Source organism: Orcinus orca, chromosome 10 (assembly GCF_937001465.1).
Source record: "Orcinus orca chromosome 10, mOrcOrc1.1, whole genome shotgun sequence".
NCBI lineage: Eukaryota > Metazoa > Chordata > Mammalia > Artiodactyla > Delphinidae > Orcinus > Orcinus orca.
Genome location: NC_064568.1, coordinates 92,366,855 through 92,387,752, shown reverse-complemented (window position 1 = coordinate 92,387,752; position 20,898 = coordinate 92,366,855). Strand labels below are relative to the sequence as shown.

The 20,898-nt window shown below is 37.7% G+C and overlaps 1 protein-coding gene across 3 annotated transcripts in view; it reads right to left on the bottom strand.

Annotated features, from left to right (window-relative positions):
- NUP153 (nucleoporin 153) overlaps positions 1 to 20,898 on the bottom strand; it is a 74,682-nt gene that overhangs the window by 41,258 nt on the left and 12,526 nt on the right. For all 3 annotated transcript variants that reach the window (XM_004273541.4, XM_033434853.2, XM_033434854.2), the window contains 4 exons: positions 12,523 to 12,748; positions 2,906 to 3,154; positions 2,617 to 2,756; positions 2,407 to 2,535 (listed from right to left, as the gene is read on the bottom strand). In XM_004273541.4, the coding sequence (XP_004273589.1) occupies positions 2,407 to 2,535; positions 2,617 to 2,756; positions 2,906 to 3,154; positions 12,523 to 12,748 (744 nt within the window). The remainder of the gene's footprint in view (positions 1 to 2,406; positions 2,536 to 2,616; positions 2,757 to 2,905; positions 3,155 to 12,522; positions 12,749 to 20,898) is intronic.

Sequence of the window (20,898 nt, the reverse complement as noted above, 5' to 3'; positions counted from 1 at the left end):
ACTGGTCTTAATGCAGTTGTTTCATAATGTATAAAAATATCAAATCACTATGTTGCACATCTAAAACTAATATTCTATATTAATTATAACTCAGTGAAAAATGTTTTTAGATTTTTTTTTTAATGGGCAGTAAGATTTGAATTAGGTACTTCACCTAAGATATATTGATGGTAAATAAGCACATGAAAAGATGCCCAACATCATTAATCATAAGGGAAATGCAAAACCACAGTGAGTTGGAGTTATCACTACATGCCTACTAGAATGCCTGAAATAAACAAAACACTGATGATAACAAGTGCTGACCAGAACACACTTGTAACACTGGTGAGAATGCAAAGTGGTAGCAGCCACTTTGGAAAACACTTTCATGGTTTATTATAAAATTAATGTATATTTACCATCTGACTCAGCAGTCCAACTTCTAGGTACTTACCCAAGAGAAATGAAAATTAATGTTTATAGCAGTTTTATTCACAATGGACAAAAATTAGAAACAACCCAAGCATCCTTTCACTGGTGAGCAGATAAACAAGAACTCAGCAATAAAAAGGAACTAACTATTGATATATGCAAATACAGAGGCTGATCTTAAATACATTATGCTAAGCTGAATAAGCCACATTCAGAAAACTACACAGTATGTGATTAAGTTTATGACATCCTGGGAAAAAACAAAACTACAGGGAAAGAAAACAGATCAGTGGGTGCCAAGAGGTAGAAGTAGGAAGAAGGGTGCACCGACCTCCGCGTAGGCTGCGCGGCCTAGGCCTCAGCGGGCCGCTCACCGCCTGCTTTCTCCGCAGCCCGCCCCTGGGGTCACTCGCTCACAGGCGCGGGGCCCTCATCGGGACGAGAGCACCCCCACACACACACCGCTGCGGGCCCGGGGGTGGGAGACCCGGGGGACACGGACACTGGTGGGTGGTTCAGTGTAAGTAGAGCGGGCCGCGCGCAATGGAGCAAGCGAGGGGGGAAGGGAAAAGAGGAGAGCGAGCGAGGCTGATTTAAAAAAAAAAAAAGGAATTTAGGAAAAGGAAACGGGCCGCAGAGACAGGCCGACTGTCTGTCTGTCTCCCCGCCCGCCCTTGGTGCCCCGGCTTCCCAGCCCCCGCCGCAGTCAGAAATTCACACAAAATGGCGGCTCGGGCCCGGACGTGCCAAGAGGCTGAGGCGGAAGGAAGGGCGAGGTGGGAGGGGGAACTGGGAGGTGGAGGCGGCGTCACGACGAGAGAGGCAGATGGCTCTCCCGAAGGGCCGCGGAAAGAGCCGAAGGGAGTGAGGCATAGAAAAGAAAAAAAAAAAAAAGGAGTAGGAAGAAGGGCTGACTACAGAGATACACAACGTAATATTCTGGGGTGATGGAAATGTTTATTCAGTATTTTGATTGCAGAAGTGGTTACTCAACTGTATGTGTTTAGTTAAAATTCAAATACTGTGGAAAGGGTAAATTTTACTACATGTAAATTATACCTCAATTTTTTAAAAAAGGAATTAATCATCATACTTCCTAAAACACACACACACGGACTTCCCTGGTGGTGCAGTGGTTAAGGATCTGCCTGCTAATAATGCAGGCAACACAGGTTTGAGCCCTGGTCTGGGAAGATCCCACATGCCATGGAGCATCTAAGCCTGTGCGCCACAACTACAGAGCCTGCACTCTAGAGCCTGCGAGTCACAACTACTGAGCCCACGTGCCTAGAGCCCATGCTCTGCAACAAGAGAAGCCACTGCAGTGGGAAGCCCGCGCACCGCAACGAAGAGTAGCCCCCAATTGCCGCAACTAGAAAAAGCCCGCGCTCAGCAACAAAGACCAAACGCAGCCAAAAAATACATAAATTTAAAAAAAAGAATCCACCTGCCAATGCGGCAGACACAGGTTCGATCCCTGGCTGGGGAAGATCCCACATGCCACAGAGCACCTAAGCCTATGCACCACAACTACTGAGCCTGCACTCTAGAGCCCGAAAGCCACAACTACTAAGCCTGCATTCCACAACTACAGAAACCCACGCACTCTAGGGCCCACATGCCACAATTACTGAGCCCACGTGCTGCAACTACTGAAGCCCACGCACCTAGAACCCATGTTCCGCAACAAGAGAAGCCCACATACCGCAACTAGAGAAAGCCCGTGTGCAGTAACAAAAACCCAACACAGCCATAAATAAATAAATGAATGAATGAATGAGTGAATGAATGAATAAATAAATCACAAATAATGTATAAAATGTTCCCTTAGGTCTCAAATAATATTAATATAGCCCCTAAATGAAAAGAATGTAATCCAGAGTTCTATCATTTCACCAAAGAATAACTAAACCAAAACTCTATTTGAGTGCCAAGTTACTTATTGATTATTAAAAAAAAATGGTTACGAATCCTCTTCCTATTCAAACCAACCTGATAGGGTGTGTTTTGTAGTTTAGACTGTCTTACAGCAGCTGCTGCCCCACCATATGTCGTTTTTCCAGGGTAAAAAGGAGAATCTCCAAGCTGACTTGTTTTAAGAACTGAAGAATTCCCAAGTGACTGCACAAAAACATAATGATAAATTATAAGCAATAAACACTCAAAACTAACATGGTTAAATCACATCAAATTAGTACTCACAGGAGAAAGTGTTCCAAAGACAGACAAGTTGAATGCTGGTTTTTTTGAGCTGGTGGCAGTGTGCTGTGAGAGTGAATGAGAACGTTCAGCCTCTGGGGACCACAGAGGTGGCACTGAAGTGTTCTTTGAAACAGCTATATCTGAAACAAAAATATGCAATGCATAGTAATGCCACTAATTACAAGGCCTATATTTTTATAAACTGAAAATGACAACCAAGTTAGAAAAAATTATCCCATGAAATTTATTTTTACTACCAAAATTATATACTACCAAATGCCAAGAATACCTTTATCAGAAGCTCTTGAAGAAAAACCACTGGTGGTTGAGATGTTATCATCATCATGCTGAGAGGTAGAATCTTTAATTTCCTTTACGAGGGAAAATCCAGAACTGCCAATTGGGAATGCCGAAGATGTGGAGGGCTGACAGTGTAACGCAGGAGATTCCAACATGGAGAAATTCAGATGGCTCCGATGAAGGGAAGGCCTTGTTAATACATCTGGATAATTTGAAGCACTACTAGTTGTTGAGGGTTCTTAAAAGAAAAGCATTAATATTATGAATACTCAACTTAGAAAAAGCAATATACTGTCAAAACAAAACAGTGTTTGTTTCAAGAAAATATACTGTATAATAAATATAGCTTCAATTCAAAACACTGAAGCCTCCCATAAGCCCAATTTAAAATATTCTTTAGCCAAAGTTTCAACTAACTGAAATTTACCTAACCTAGTGTCAAAATATACTTCATTATCAAATACACTTCTAAAAGTACAAGCTTCTTGATTTCCCTTGAATTGGTATTATAAAACGTGCTCAATAAGAAAGAAAAAAAACAATAAAATCTGCTCATGGAAAAATAAAAGCAAAGAAGCTATATAAGAAAGTCATAAAACAAAAAGGTAAGTCCATCCCTCCAGAAACAACCCCTATTAAATTTGTATATCCTCTAATGGAATACTATTCAGTCAATAAAAAAAGAATGAAATTTTGCCATTTTGCATCAACATGGACGGACGTGGAGAGTATTAGAAAGTATTATGCTTAGTGAAATAAGTCAGCAAATGGCAAACAGTGTATGATATCACTTACGTGAGGAATCTAAAAAATAGAACTAATGAATATTACAAAAAAGAAACAGACTCACAAATACAGAGAACAAACTAGTAGTTACCAGTGGAGAGAGAGAAGTGGGTGGGCACCAGACAGGGGTAGGGATAGTGAGAGATACAAACTACTACATATAAATGTATAAGCTACAAGGACATATTTATTGTACAGCACAGGAAACACAAGCGATATTTTACAATAACGATAAAGGGAGAATAACCTTTAAAAACTGTGAATCACTATGTTGTACATCTGAAACATATAATACTGTAAATCAATTATATCTCAAAAAAATTTGTATATCCTCTCAGACATTCTGTATGCATACACATTTTCCCTAATCACATAATCATGCTTATGCATTATGTTCTGTGACTTGTTTTTTTCATTTATCATATAATTTTGTCTCCACATACAGAGCACATTCCATGTGAAGACCACATTCTATTTTATCAGACTGATTTAGCATCATTATTTATGTAATTGTTTTCTCAATATTCTATCAAACATACAAGCACTTATATTTGCAGACTTTGTATTCTTTTTGGATAAATCCATGGTTCTTTAAATATGTAAGAGAAACATGAGGAGAAATTATTTAAGAAATATGCCTAAGTGACCCACAAAAAATCTGACTGTAAGTCTGAAATTGGGCCCATAAAGCAGCCTAAGTACTGCAAGGTATCCTCAGAATCAATGGATAAACAATAATTTGTGGAACTGCCCTGTCATACTGGATCAGAGTACATGCTCACTTTTGCTTATGAGAGATACTGTGGATCCAAAGGTTTTCTGTTAAGCTATACTGCATAAATAGTAAATGACAATGTATATTTCCCCCATGCTCTCCAACACTGGATAATAATAACCTTTTCTGATTTCTGTCAATCTGCTGTGTCCAGTGGCATCATTACTATCTGCATTTATTTAAATGACATATTGAACACCCTTCCCTGTTCATTAGTCATTTATATTTCTTCTGTTAACTGCTCATTGATATAGTTTATCTTGCTAATAAAATTAGTCCAATCTAGTTTTTGATCAGTAAGATTAGTGTGACATGATCTGAAATATCACAACTAATTTTTTTCACTGTTGGTTGAAACCATTATTTTTTTGATGGTGTCCTTTGTAATACAGAAAATAATATGTATTTTTACAGAGACTTCTACCATTCCAACACTAAGAAATAAAAAATTTTACTCTCTTCTTTTTGGTAGTATTGCTTTTATTTCAATATAATGTTTAATCTTGATTCCATATGGAATCAGTTATGATGAAGTAGTCAGGGAATGATTTAGCTTCATTGTTTTCCAAATGGTTAGTCTGTTTATATTCTAAAATAATCTTCTTAAGTAAGCCATCTTTTCCTCACTGATCGAGAAGCCACCACTACCACATAGTAAATTCTAGGAGGCCTTCCCCAACGATATATATCTATACCAGTACCATAATGTTTTAAATCCTATAGCTTTATAACACATTTAATACCTGTAAAAGTTACTCTGACTTACATCACATTTCCCTTACTCTTTTTCAGGATTTCTCTATTCATTTTCTGGTGTATTTTTAAGAACTTTAGAATCATTTGTGAAGTTTCCAAAAGACTCTCTTCCAGTTAGGCTGGAATAAGTGAGGCCCTAGACTAGCCCTTCTTACTGTAAGTAACTATAAAAGTGGACAATATACATGAGGTAGTAACTTTCAGACAACAGAAAACGGACAAGAAAAACTCACAGTGAGCCCTATCACTACCCAGCTGTCTAGGAACATTTCCAGACCTGGCAGAGAGAGTTGGAGTCAAAGCAAAATACAGTAGGCAGAAATCAGAATTAAGGGTATTGAACAGTAGAAAACTACGCAGGAAGGGGCCTCCAGAAGTCTACACAGGAGTGTCCAGAGCGTGGACGGGCTATACACACACAGAGCAAGACCACCTAAGGCTTACCAAATAGCAGCTGCTATGAAATTGAGAAAACAGCTACTAGAAGGTTGATCAGTGCTAGGGGGAAAAAGCAGTGCTGAGGACAGTGAAGTTCCAAGACTGCCAGAATTTAGAGGCCCCATAAACACTTCCTTAAATAACCCTGGCATTCAGCTGAGATACCAGAAGAGCTTTCCCTTGAGACCAAGGGCCATGTCCTAGAACAAGACCTGCTGTAAACCCACCTAAAAAGCCACAGAGGAGACAGAGTTTGAAAAAGCCACAGAGGAGACAGAGTTTGGAGGCTATGGAGGCTAAATCCCTCCACCTTAGGGGACTTAACACACACCTTAGATTTTCCACAGATGGACATTAATAAAACATAAAACTATATAAGAGTTCAAAATGATCATTCAGTAACAACTGCTTGCTGAAACAAGAATCAATACTTCTCAGAGGAAGACAACAGAACCCAGAATCTCCATCCATATTCTACAAAATAATTTAGTCAAAAGTCACTTGAAAAATCACATTTTAAAAAATGCTTCTATTGTTTCACCATGACACATGATTTCTGGCCTGTGGATGACTGACATATTAAGCAGTGGTTTCCATATTCCAAGTATAAATAAAGAACAATAGATTTGCCATATATATGAAAAACTAACAGCTAACATCATACCTAATGGTGAAAGACTGATTTTCCTCCAAGACCAGGAATAAGATAAGAATGCCTGCATTCCCCACTTCTATTTAACACAGGATTGGAAACTCTAGCTAGAGTAATAAGGCAAGAAAAAGAAACTAAATTCATCCAAATTGGAAGGGAAGAAGTAAAATTATGTTTTCAAATGATATATCTTATACGCAGAAATCCCTAAATATTCCACCAAAAAAAGGGTTAGAATAAACAAATTCGGCAAAGTAGCAGAATACAAAATCAACATACAGGGCTTCCCTGGTGGCGCAGTAGTTGGGAGTCCGCCTGCCAATGCAGGGGACACGGGTTCGTGCCCTGGTCCGGGAAGATCCCACATGCCGCGGAGCAGCTAGGCTCATGAGCCATGGCCGCTGAGCCTGCGCATCCGGAGCCTGTGCTCCGCGACGGGCGAGGCCATAACAGTGAGGCCCGCGTACCGCAAAAAAAAAAAAAAAAAAAAATCAACATACAAAAATCAGTTTTGTTTCTATACACTAACAATGAACAATCTAAAAAGTAAATAAAGAAAATGATTGCATTATTAATAGCTTCAAAAAGAATAAAACACTTAGGAATTAACTAAGGAAGGAAGTGAAAGACTTGCATGATGAAAACTACAAAACATTGCTGAAAGAAATTTAAGAAGATGTAATAAATGGGAAGACATCCCATGTTCTTAGGTTGGAAGACCTAATGTTGTTAAAATGTCAATACTACCCAAAGTGATTTGCAGATTCAATGCAATTCCTTTAAAAAAACCAATGACTTTTTTTGACAAAATAGAAAAATTCATCCTAAAGTTCTTATGGAATCTCAAGGGACCACTTATAACCAAGATAATCTTGAAAAAGAACAACATTGGAGATCTCACACTTCCTGATTTCAAAAACTTATTTCCAAACAGTAATCAAAAGTATGCTGCTGGCATAAAGACAGACAGGTAGACCAATGGAAAAGAATAGAGAACCCAGAAATAAACCCTTGCATACATGGTCAAATGATCCTTGACACAGTGCCAAGACCAATCAATGAATGGGGAAAGGGCAGTCTCTTCCACAAATAATCTTGGGAAAACTGGATACGCACAGGCAAAAGAAGGAAACTGGACCCTTATCTTACACTATATACAAAAATAAACCCAACCTGTTTTAAAGACCTAACATAAGACCCCAAACTGTAAAACTTATAGGAAAAAAAACAGAGAAAAGCTTCAAGACATTAGTCTTGGCAGTGATTTCTTAGATATGACAGGCAACAAAAGAAAAAAGACATGTGGGACTATATAAAACTTAAATTTTGTGCACTAAGACACAATCAAGAATAAAAAGGCAACTTACAGAATGGTAGAAAATGTTTGCAAATCATATATATGATAAGGGGTTAATATCTAGAACACATAAAAGACTCCTATAACTCAACAACAATAACAAATCAAATAACCTGATTAAAAACTGGGCAAAGGACTTGAACAGACATTTCTCCAAAGATGATATACAAACAACCAAAAGCATATGAAAAGATGCTCAGCACCACTAGTCATCAGAAAAATGCAAATGAAAACCACAGTGAGATACCACTTCACACTCATTAGGACAGCTACTATCAGAAAAAAAGAAAGTAATGTTGGCATGCATGTGGAGAAGCTAGAAACCTTGTGCACTGTTGAGAGGAAATGTAAAATGGGTGTGGCCACTGTGGAAAACAGTATGGTGGTTCCTCAAAAAATTAAAAATAGAATTACCATATGACCCAGCAATTCCACTTCTGGGTATATATCCAAAAGAACTGAAAGCAGAGTCTCAAAGAGATGTGTACAACCATGTTTCTAACAGCATTATTCACAAGAGCCAAAGGTGGAAGTAACGTTAAGCATCCATCAACAGATGAATGAATAAATAAACGTGGTAAATACATACAGTGAATGTTCTTCAGCCTTAAAAAGGAAATAAATTCTGATATATGCTACAATAATGTGAATGAACTTTGAAGACATTCTGCTAAGTGAAATAAGTCAGTCACAAAAGATTAAATACTGTATGATTCTACTCATATAAGGTACGTAGTCAAAGTCATAGAGAAACTACAGTGGTGTTTGCCAGGGGCAGGGGGGAGGGGGAATGGGGAATTAGAATTTAATGTATATGTAATAATTTCTTATCAAGCTTGCTCAAGTTAAGACAGAAACTGGCTGGAGCTTCGAAATCTACTGGTATCGGCATTTAAACCTATTGGCATCTAAAGATTATCATATTTCAATTTCTCTGCAGTCAGGATTCATACACATACAGGCTGAAATGTTTCTTAGAGTATTAAGTATTCTAACTTTGTAGTATGTTATATCCTAAAAGTGCTTTTTACTTACCCATTCTCTCATGCCTACAGCAGTTCATCCTATAGGATAAAAGTGATAGGACAACTTTCTAGATATTGGCAGACATTTACTAAATCTAGTATATACAGAAGCTATAGAGAAAAAAGAAATCTAGTATGATATACTTCTACTGGAAGGTATGCTGCTAATAGCAATGCCAGTTTTTTATATTTACAGAGCTTCCTTAACCTCCAAATCAGGCCCAATAAAGGATGCATTTGGGGATAATAAGACTAAATAAGGCCACATCATCTACAGATTCACATCAGCCGTAAATGCCCAGTTTCTAAGAGTACACCTATGATCACATAGTATCAATCAGCCAATGCAGTCTACAACTTCAATCTACTGCTGACTAGCATACTAAATATGCCATTGTGGGGCTCTCAGAGGCCTGAACTCTTACTGAATCAATAAAAATCTAACGGGTACATTATTTGAGGTTCTTCTCACTGATCCATTTCATTACCCTAGCAGAAGAAATCTAGACACCTAATGGCTCACCATCATTAAGACAGTCAGTACAAGGAGGTACATATAAGCAGACAGTTGCAGACAACAGATCTGAAAGGGGCCACAGATTCTATAACTGTCATACTGCACTGTGCTATTTGAAGAATGTCCTATACGTTCCAGCTCCAGTTACTATTAATACAAAAGTTACAGTGGTGAAATTACTATTTAGTAAACAACACTCAGGACTGTTATATCTAAATTATTTTAAGCTTTTGATAATTTTACACTACTTTAAAAGCAAGTATATCTAAGTTATATTTTGTGGTACGCGGGCCTCTCACTGTTGTGGCCTCTCCCGTTGCTGAGCACAGGCTCCGGACGTGCAGGCTCAGCGGCCATGGCTCACGGGCCTAGCCGCTCCGCGGCATGTGGGATCTTCCCAGATCAGGGCACAAACCTGTGTCCCCTGCATCAGCAGGCGGACTCTGAACCACTGTGCCACCAGGGAAGCCCTCTAAGTTGTTTTGAGAATGCATTGTCAAATTTAAGAGTAATGTTTCACAGAGTAAACATAAACTGATTTGCTACATCTAGTAAGATCTATATTCACCATACTGGGGAGTTATCAACAGTACTGTAGTCACACATGTGACTACAACTATTGAATAAATACTTTGAGAAAGGTGGAGGCAGATTGTGAGACGAGAACTGCCTGGAACTTACAGATTTTAAGACAGGAGCAGGAGTCAGCTCTTAGACAAGACAGAGGGAAAATGCCATCAAGTTTTTGAAGTTAATATCAGAAAGCTGTTCACAATTTGCTTCTAAATAATCAGGGGAGTTAGACGGAGAAGGTAGGTAAATAGATGTGGGAATAAAGAAAACAAAGTCAGCCATAAGCTCGTTGTCTTTGAAGCTGGGTTACAGGTACATGGAGGTTCATTGTACTATCCTCCTTACTTTTGTAGTTTGAAAATTTCCACAATAATTTAAATTTAGAAGTTATTCACAAAGGTGTGTGTAATATACACATAACAGAAAAGCTACCTTACAAACCTAATAATATAATGAATAAAATCCAAGTTGGAATTAACCTTGGCAGACCACTGAATTAATTCCATAATTTCAATGAAAATACAAACGGAAAAGAACTTTACAGATGTAAAATGAGAAACGCCATTAATCTCACAGCTGAATTAAATTCTTCAAGTTAGTTAATCCCCACAAGCATACTCATTAGGATGCAAAAGAAGGTTTCAGTCACTGTAGATATATGCTGCTGCACACTAAAAGTCTCCAGTCAAAAGAAAGAAAGAAGCTGTGGTCCCATTTGATGTCCAGAAAAGAGAACAATATAGAAGCAGTCACCTTAGAGATCTACCAAATAAAACCTCAAGATGGTTGCTGGTAATATATTAGAAAGAAATCTTGAACAGTACAGATATTAAAACTTCCTAAGTTACTCTAATAAAAATAAGCAAGGATTTGAAGACTAAGCCAAACTGAATATCACTAAGAAAACTTAGATTTGCCATTTCTCCCAAGTAAGAATCACTCTTTCAGCCCATTTCACCCTCACTAGTTTTCCCTTATAAGCAAATCAGGCAGGAAAATAAGTTACTAAGTATACCAAAATTAATAGGCACATATCCACATCAATTATTTAGGCAAGACAAGATTTCAGAGTTCAAAAACATTTTTATAATTATAAGTCAAAACATGTAGTGAAAGAAAAAATATATAAACTGAAAGAAACATATACTTGAGGGATAAAGTGGACTTCATCAAAATTTAAAATTTTGTGCTTCAAAGGACACCATCAAGAAGCCAGAATAGGAGAAAATACTTGCAAATCATATACAGGTAAGGGCTTATATCCAGAATATGTGAAGACCTCTTTCAATTCAACTATAAAAAGACAAATAACCCAGTTAAAAATGGAAAAGGGGGATCTGCATAGCCATTTCTCCAAAGATGTATAAATGGCCAATAAGCATGAAATAAGCTCAATAAGCTCATTATTAGTCATCAGGGAGATGCAAATCAACACGAGATACCACTTCACGTCTACCAAAATAGGTATAATTTATGTTTTTTTAAAAAAGGAAAATTAGTATTTGTGAGGTTGTAAAGAAATTGCATTCTTCATACACCGCTGGTGGGAAGGTAAGATGGTGTAGCCACTTTAGAAAAACAGTTTTTCCTCAAAATGTAAAATTACCAGATGACCCAGCAATTCTCCTCCTAGGTATATACCCAAGAGAAAACATATCCACACAAAAATGTGCATAGTAATACTCAAACTGGCACTGTTCATAATACCCCAAAAGTAGAAACAATACAAATGTCCATCAACGGATGAATGGATAAATAAAATGTAGTTTCTCCATTCCATGAGCTATGCTATGACATGGATGAACCTTGAAGACATTATGCTAAGTGAAATAAGCCAGTTACAAAAGACCACATATTTTATGATTCCATTTATATGAAATGTCCAGTATACAGATTGGTGGTTGCCTAGGGCTGGAGGGGTAGGGATGGGGAGGGACTACTAATGGGTATAGGATTTTGCGGTGATGGGGAGGGAAGGATGGTGATTAAAATGTTCTAAAATTGACTGTGGTGACTGAACAACTCTGTATATACCAAAAACCACTGAACTATACAATTTAAATGGGTGAGTCCTATTGTTAGGTGAAGTACATCTCACTAAAGCTGTAAAAAATATATAAAGTGAAATGACAGAGTAATATTCCCAAATATGTCACATTCATGGGTTACACTGAAGCTATTTAATACTTGTAAACTCCACAAAAACGCCATAAACGGATCCACAAAAGCATTTAAAATGCAGGGTCACTCAGTGGTAAGATTAATGAAGTGGCCCAGCTGCACTAGCTGCAGAGGACAGAAGACAACTGCAGTGACACCATACCCAAGTCCGTGTGCTGTGGGAAGCACTGCCACGCTGCTCCTTTAGTGCCACGACCTACTCAAAGGGCTTCAACTTTACTTTTTTCAAAACCACTTCTGAGGGTACAGAGGAGAACAAAGATTATCTTGACCAAAGCCACATGACTAACAATTGGTGTTATGAAAATTCAAACCCAAAGTCTAACAGCAGAGCTTGCACCCTCAACTGATGTATTTCAGCCTCCCTTAATAAACAAGAAAGCTGATAAATAAAAAAGATTTCTAATTTGAAGGTGATCATCACCCTCCTCCAACATCGTTTCTGTACTACACAATTAGATTTACCATAGCCAGGTAAGATAAACATATTTTAAATTAAGGCATGAAAACCTATCATTCACAACAAAATATCCACATTCCATTTACCTTCTGTATTACTGACTGTTGGCTCAGGAGTGATTCTCCCATCATGAATGTTAGGGTTCTCCTCATCAGCATATATTATATGGTCATCTTCCCTATTTTCTGGCCACTGTGCCACCTCTCTTGTGTCTGTTGAGCAGCTACATACGTCTTCACTCTTGTTGAAGTATCTTTGTAACCATCCTGGCACAATATTCTTAACAGATTCTGTAACCCTGCTGAGAATGCCCTGTTGGGGGGAAAACATGTAAGGCAGTTTTAGAAATTTATCTTTTAAATAAGTACCTATTTACAGAAAGCCATACCAAGCAAAACACAACTGTTTCCAACAAAGTTTCCTAAAATTCAGTTACGTGAGTTAATGTTGACGTAATGTATTTTACAAATTCTATACTTTATAAAATTCCTACTTTTTTCTTTCTTTCATATGCATATGTCCATGAGCCAATAATTGTCCCAAATGGCCATACTATTCTAATCTTTAAAAAACTCACAGGTCTTCAACTAAGCAATATAAATTTTAGATTTAGTAATAAGATATGCACTAAAATGTTATAATCCCAGACAAAAGGCATCCATCTTGATCCCAGCATATTAAAAGAAGCAATAAATACCTTCAACAGCTTCCTCAAATATTTTATTGCACATTCTTTAAGAATAAAAATTTAGACAAATGAGAATTTTTTTAAAAGGCAATAAGACAACTAATCCAACATAATAAACTCAAGAAATAATCTAAGATTTTTTTTTGATGGTAAAATTTTGTTATATCAAATGTTGCCTGAAAACCAATTATTTTATTACAGTAACTTTTAAAGGGAGAAAAAGATGTGGTATAACAACTACCAGCATTATTAACATTCATCATAGAACAGACACTGTTCTCAGCAGTTTAAACATATTATTCAATTTAATCCTCACAATAATTTTATGAAATTGGTTTTAACCGTGCCACTTTACAGATGAAGAGAGACAATGAAGTTAAGTAACTTGCCCAGGTACAAACACAACTGCTGTGGTATATCTAGGATAGAGTAAAAGCATTGACTTCGGGGTTGGCAGGCTGTACTACGATTTACTCTAGGTAAATAAGAATAACACTCTCTCCTACTATTACCTGATAGGAATTATAATGAAGATCAAATGAAGTAATGTGAAAGCACTTCACAATTTACTAAATATTAACAGAAACATACACTGATAATTTTATTACTAATGAGAAAAAAATTAGCAGAAACAAGCTGGGGTGAGGTAATCAGTTTTAGGCAACAATTCCCTTCACAGAATAGGATTTCAGAGAGAAAGTCACGGAAGGGAAAGAATGAATCAGCAGGTACAAAAAAAAAAAAACAGTGAAGTTAAGGCAGAACACATGAACCTTGAAAGCAAACCCAAGACAAAGAGGCCTTGAAAAATTCTGTCAATAGGAAAGATGGAAGACACCTCTGATATAAGCACTTGAATAGTATTTTCCTGATTATCTGAAAAGCTGTAGGTAACAACTGGGAAAAAAGTAATTACTTTTCCTCCAAACAGAAACTTTGAACAGATCTACATTGTGTAAGATCTCTAACAACACATGAAGCCAGCAGCCCTAGAATACTCACTAATGAAAAACACAAATTCACTGTTCCCCTTTTCTATGCCAATGTTACACAGTATTAGTTTCTTTGGAAAGAAAGATTCTATACCTACTCCAAGATTTAACATTTATAAAAACATTCATGTTTATTATTTTGCTAATTATTTATATTTAAATATTTATTTACCCCCTCCCCATATTCCAAAAGACTTGAAAGTGCTTTCAATACATAACACAGTTTAAATAAGAAAAAAAAAAGACACACTTGATACAAAGCGATGTTAAGGCACTACAGCAAGAACTTAGTGTAAAATAAATCTTTTGTAGACTTCCTCTAAGGGGTTTAGCTACTAAAAGTATCAGAGATTCCTGTGATCTCTAGTCACTGAAGGAGGCAAGTACAGAACAACTTAAAATTAGCACCGTACTTAACCAAAGGTCACTTATGTGGCAGCATTAGGTATTGTGGAGAATAATCAGTAAAAATTGAACAATCAAAATGGATTAAAAAAAAAAAAAGCTCCTTCGTTGAAACTCATGAATTTTGCTTGGAGACCTTCTCTTTTCTAAACTAAAATGTAACCAATTTATTTAGTCTCAGCCCAGAGCAGCTTAGTACAAAATTACAGTGGGAGGGCTTCCCTGGTGGCGCAGTAGGTAAGAATCCGCCTGCCAATGCAGGGGACACGGGTTCGAGCCCTGGTCCGGAAAGATCCCACATGCCGCAGAGCAACTAGGCCCGTGCACCACAAGTACTGAGCCCATGGGCCACAACTACTGAAGCCCGTGCACCTGGAGCCTGTGCTCCACAACAAGAGAAGCCACCACAATGAGAAGTCCCCGCACCACAGCGAAGGGTAGCCCCCGCTTGCCTCAACTAGAGAAAGCCCGCATGCACCAACGAAGACCCAATGCAGCCAAAAATAAATAAATAAAATAAATAAATTTTTAAAAAAATTACAGTGAGAGAGGAATTACTAATGGCACAATGAATGACAGCATGATGCACTTGACAACAAAATTAAATACAGATGCTAAAATTGACCTGGAACCATTATTAAAAAGAAATATCCCCTTACTTCAATATGCCTCTATAGGGTAAATGACCCTAAGTCATCAAGAAAAGTTAAATTAAGCTCAGTATACCCTAGTACTAGTGGTTCCCAAGATGTGGTCCCTTCACCATTTATATCTGCATTACCTAAGGCCCAACCCCAGCCCTACTAAATTCAGGAGACAGGGCTCACCTGTTTTCACAAACCTTCCCAAGTGAATCTGATGTATGCTATAGTTTGAGAACCACCAATCTCATTAAAGAGATTAGGAAATTAGATACATTTCAGGAAATCACAATACAATTCAGGGAAGAAATCCCTCTACAAGAGGTGAATAAAATTATGTATACTTAAATCTTAATATTCAGTTATCTGGAAAACATACATGTGGAGCACTAGTCAGACAATAATTAAAATATATCATAATATTAAAATGCTATTTAATGAATCAGAAAAACAAATCTTATAGTGGACTGTGCTGAATACAATGTGGATTAATAACTATTTCCCCAGTGTTTCCCAAACTGTAGCCATGATTTTTACCTGTACTGTTATTTAATGGTTTTCTTTCTATCTATTTATTTTATTTCTCTTAATAAACAGTTTTTCCTATACAATAAAATCTTCCTGACTGGCTGTCTCAACGAACTGGCTTCTGGATTGGCTCATGAGAGATTCTGGAGGATATTAGGTATTACAGTATGGGAGGAAAGAGAAGTCTTTCTTCCTGTGCTCCCTCTGCTCAAGCGCCCCTTCTCCAAAACTACAGCTCCAGCCAGGTAGCCCTTCCTCCACTCCAGTTGCACAGATTCTTCCCTTTATCCATCCAGTCCTAGGGATGGTAGCAGCTTCCCACTGTTGCTAGTCTCTGGGTATCCTGCTATCCTGCATGTATTCCTTTAATCACCACCATATCTTTGAGTAGACTCTTTCTTAAAGATATTTCAGCTGAACCATCTGGAGAACTGTTTCCTGTTGGGTTCTTACTTGTTAAATTTGTTTTCTAATTAACATGAAAAATAAAAAGTCAGTCCACGTATCAGTTAGATTCATCTTCTTTAGCAACAATGGAACACAGATACCACACTTGGGGAAGCACTCACTATCCAAAAGTTACATCCAACTTTTATCTCTGTAAAACAGTACATAAACGGACCAGGAAAGAGGCTTACCCTGATGAATATTTTAATATCTTATCTAGCTCACAGAGGTAAAAGGCAAACATTGCTTTTCTTCATTTAATCTATACTTATTGATCACATACTACATGTCAGGCAAGAACACTAGGGATAAAAAACAGGGAACAGGTTCCTGCCCTCTTGGAGCTTAGATCCTAAGTTAGGGAGACAAATAAGTATAACATGTAACACATGATATGGTGATTCAGTGCTATGGGCAGCAATAAAGCAATAAAGGGAAGCAAAATGGGGATAGTCGTTTTATATATGCAAAGACCTGAAAAAGTGAGAAATGAGCCATGTACGTTTCTAGCAGAGAAGTATTATAGGCTGAGAAAGCAAAAGGTGCAAAGACTCACATGTAGGAATGTCCTTGGCACGTGCCATCCAAGCTTCTCGTAACGCTGTTAATAAATGCAAAATCTGATAGACCTGAAATAACTATTTCGATCCTTCAAAATTCCCCTTTAATCATGTGTGTGTGCACGTACATGTATGTGTGAGAATGTACGTGTAACCTTTTGTTCTGTGGCTTATCTAGTGACTATAAAAAAGCCTAAAAAAGTGGTTCTCAAATTGGAATCTTCAGACCAGCAGCCTTGGTTTGGTGTCACCTAAGAGCATGTTAGAAATGTACATTTGTTTTAACAAGCTCTTAAGGTGATTCTTACGCAAATTAAAGTTTGAGAACCACTGTACTAAAATCATCTAAAAACTCTGACAAGTTTCCCAATTAAGGCCATGATAAACATAACCCTGAGTATAAACTTAACTACAAAATAAACTGTTTCCGAGATTATCTCATCAAAGATGTCATACCATTGTACCAACTTTCATAAATACCTACTTTATAATATGAATTCTGAAAATCAAATATAGAAGTAAACAAAAGTAAAACATAAAAGGCTACCTTTGAATCTCTTTTATTTCCAGTTAAAGACTTAACATGCTTATTTATAGTAAATAACCCACTACCAGATACTAGAAGTTTAAAAAGCTGTTAGGGAAGAGAAATCTTCTGATTATGCACAGAATAGGGTAGACTGAAGATGTAAGGGACCCTGTCTATCATATAGATTTGGAGAAGTACTTCCCTGGCGGGCAATTTTTATGAGTTTCAAAGTACTTCAGCCACTAATGGAAAACTGAGAAAAAGTGAAGGAAGCTAGAAAAGGGGGAAAAATAGTTTTCTTATGGAAGAAAAGGTTCCTTTTACAATCACCAAAGAAGGTCTATCTTTTCAAGAGTTATTGAGATAATACGCTTCAGGTCTTTACAGGAATGGGGCAAATCAGCTTCCTATATGGACTTGAAGAAAGAATGTTTTGTGATATTAAAAATAATCAAGCAGGGCTTCCCTGGTGGCCCAGTGGTTGAGAGTCCGCCTGCCGATGCAGGGAACACGCGTTCGTGCCCCGGGCCGGGAAGATCCCGCATGCCACGGAGCGGCTGGCCCGTGAGCCATGGCGGCTGAGCCTGCGCATCCGGAGCCTGTGCTCCGCAACGGGAGAGGCCCCAACGGTGAGAGGCCCTCGTACTGCAAAAAAAATAAATAAATAAATAAGCAAGCAAACAAACCAACCAACCTTGCGGGGGAAAGAGGTACACTAAGTAAAGGTCTACTAAGCAGTGAATACTCAAATCCTACTTTACCAGAATAGCTTTCTCTCCACTTCCACAGGCTTCAGTGGTAAGCGTAACTGCCATCATTGTAACTTGATGTTTAAGTTTTCCTACAGAAAATCTTCTCTGATCCTCCAAGTCTAGGACAGTCACTCACTTACATGCACCAACAGCACCCTGTACTTCCTACAGGCAATCTGTCATATGGGATGGTAATCACAGTCTATCACCTCCCCTGGAGGATCAGCTCTGTGAAGGTAGGCAACAGGTCTGTACAGTGCGCAGATTAGCTGGTGCATGATTTTAATTTTCTGCAGCTGCACTAGTCAACCAGCTTTTTATTCCCACATACGAATATGCTGTGGCAAGTTTCAAAAAAGGACATCAATAATCCTAGAATTCAAAAAAAAAAATAATACATTTGCTTGGTCTAACAGCTTCAACTTAAACAAATATTATTTTTGTTGCCACACTAATAGTCCTTCCTCCAAAAAACAACTTGTGAAGTTAGCCAAGAGCATGGGAAAACTGAACCATCCTCTGGAATGATAAATACCACAAAGCCAACTAAATGAAGAGAAGCAGAAAAGTAGTCAAAGAAATAAAAATTAATGAAGGGCTTATCAGAAAAAGCAACAAAACAAATGGGGCATTAAAATCTTTAAAATACTCCTCGTAGCCAAAGCAAAGTCTACACCAGATGATCCTAAGTAATGAAGTTAAATTCAAGGATTACAGGAGTGAATCTTTAAACCTGGACTGATTAAAATGATTGGACTTTTTTTATCCTCAAGAACTAAGGGTTCTTCATTTGGCAAACATGGCAAAAACAAAACAAAAACAAAACACCTCACAACAAAAACACTATCAAAATGTCACTGAGATCTAGAATAAATACTCAATTTGGGGGCCAGAAGTAAATTCAATACTACACACATATCAAGCACATCCAATCTGTAAGGTACTGTGAATATATTAGCTTTTCAAATTTCATTTAACCTGAGTTCAAGGGTTAATGAAAAAGGCTGAGGTGGGGCAAGGCTCTTCTACAATCCTAACTCAGATCGCATTTGTAATGGAAAAAAAATTCCTGTATATCGTCTCACCAATTTGTAATATCGTAATAACCAGAGACACCTCTCCTTATAAATACTATATACCCTTCCTTCTTCTTATATAATGCTCTCTATTCCTATTAGTTTACTTGAGTTTTGACTTCAGTTCTATTCAACTGTTTTTTTGTTTGTTTTTTTGCTGCACCACGCTGTGTCGCTTGCAGGATCTTAGTTCCCCGACCAGGGACTGAACCCAGGCCCTCAGCTGTGAGAGCACAGAGCCCTACCACTAGACCACCAGGGAATTCCCTCAACTCTCCTTTCTTCACATTACCCTCTACTAAATAGCAGTATTCAGATTATAAAATCTTTCTCATGTAAACTTTACGGGATTGCTAACTATAAATATCAAACATAACCCATCTTCAGTTTTAAGGTTCTGAAGCCCTATTCTCCCAGAATACACTGCTGTTTTGATTTCTGTCTGTTCTTTCGGCTGCCTTTATTTTGTTGAAGCTTGTCACTGACCCTCAGTTTTCTTCCAGGGGCCTGTGAACTCTCTCCTTACCCACTCAACTCCCGTATCACTAGTCTCTCCACACTTCCTGGAAGTCTCATTTCATATAGATTCCCTAATCAGTTTTCCCCCTGCTCCATCCAAGCCCAAGTGAAGAACAAGGGCTAAGAACCCAAGACTTCACATGAGACTTAAAGAATATCTAATTATAAATATAAAAAAACTTAAACACTAAATAGTAAAAACCTAGATGCCATTCTAATCTTTCAGTTAGTTTCAGCTTTTTAATATATCCATTCTAACATTACTTATTTTAACAATGCATCTCTATTATAAAGTATTCAAATTCTAATGCAGTTATACTGAATCTAGTTTCAATAATCTGAATTTAACCTAAGCTATTATTTGTCACATTTTACAACCTACAGATAGTCATTTAGCAGCCAAGTTTCTCCTAACCACCCAGTCCAAATCTTTCTAGCCACGTAAAATCCATTCCTTATACTTTTCATTTCTCTTCTCAACATCAAGAGATAAACTCAAAAAACATGAGCATAGGGACTTGCCTGGCGGCACAGTGGTTAAGAATCTGCCTGCCGATGTAGGGAACATGGGTTTGAGTCCTAGTCTGTTAAGATCCCACATGCTGCGGAACAACTAAGCCCATGTGCCACAACTACTGAGCCTGTGCTCTATAGAGCCCGCAAGGCACAACTACTGAGCCCATGCTCTGCAACAAAGAGAAGCCACCGCAATGAAGAGTAGCCCCCACTCGCTGCAACAAAGACCCAACGCAGCCAAAAATAAAATTAATTAATTAATTAAAAAAAACAAAACATGAGCATAATAGTTATTGTAGCTAAGAAAATTTTAAATTACAACTGGCCACAATTTTCAACGTCCTTTAAGACTAACACTAATTCAGGAAGGAGAAACATGACCTGGCTTAGTCTCTTATTTTTAGAGATCTACATTATAGAGGTGGTATTAATAGATAATTAACAGTAATCAAACAACAAGGACAAGAAAAGGAGTCCCTAAGAGACCTTTCAAACTAGCAATAGGAGACACAATAAAAGCCTAAAGCAACTTAATCCACTAAAAGTTATCTACAAGATATTGTCACTTTCCTTTCACAGTCTGTTTGAAAATTGGGTGTTAAAGTTTATTCTTTAAGTCACAAGCAAAGGGGCAGGGAAGCTGAAATATCTTTAGACGGAAGAGGCGTTCTACCATCCTTTTTCCAACAGTAAACACAGTAAATTGTATCTGGTAGCAAGACTTTCAACTGGGCTTAGCAACACAGAAGAATCCTTTAAAAATATATTACAGAGAGGGCGGAGTTAAGATGGCATACTAGGAGGACGCA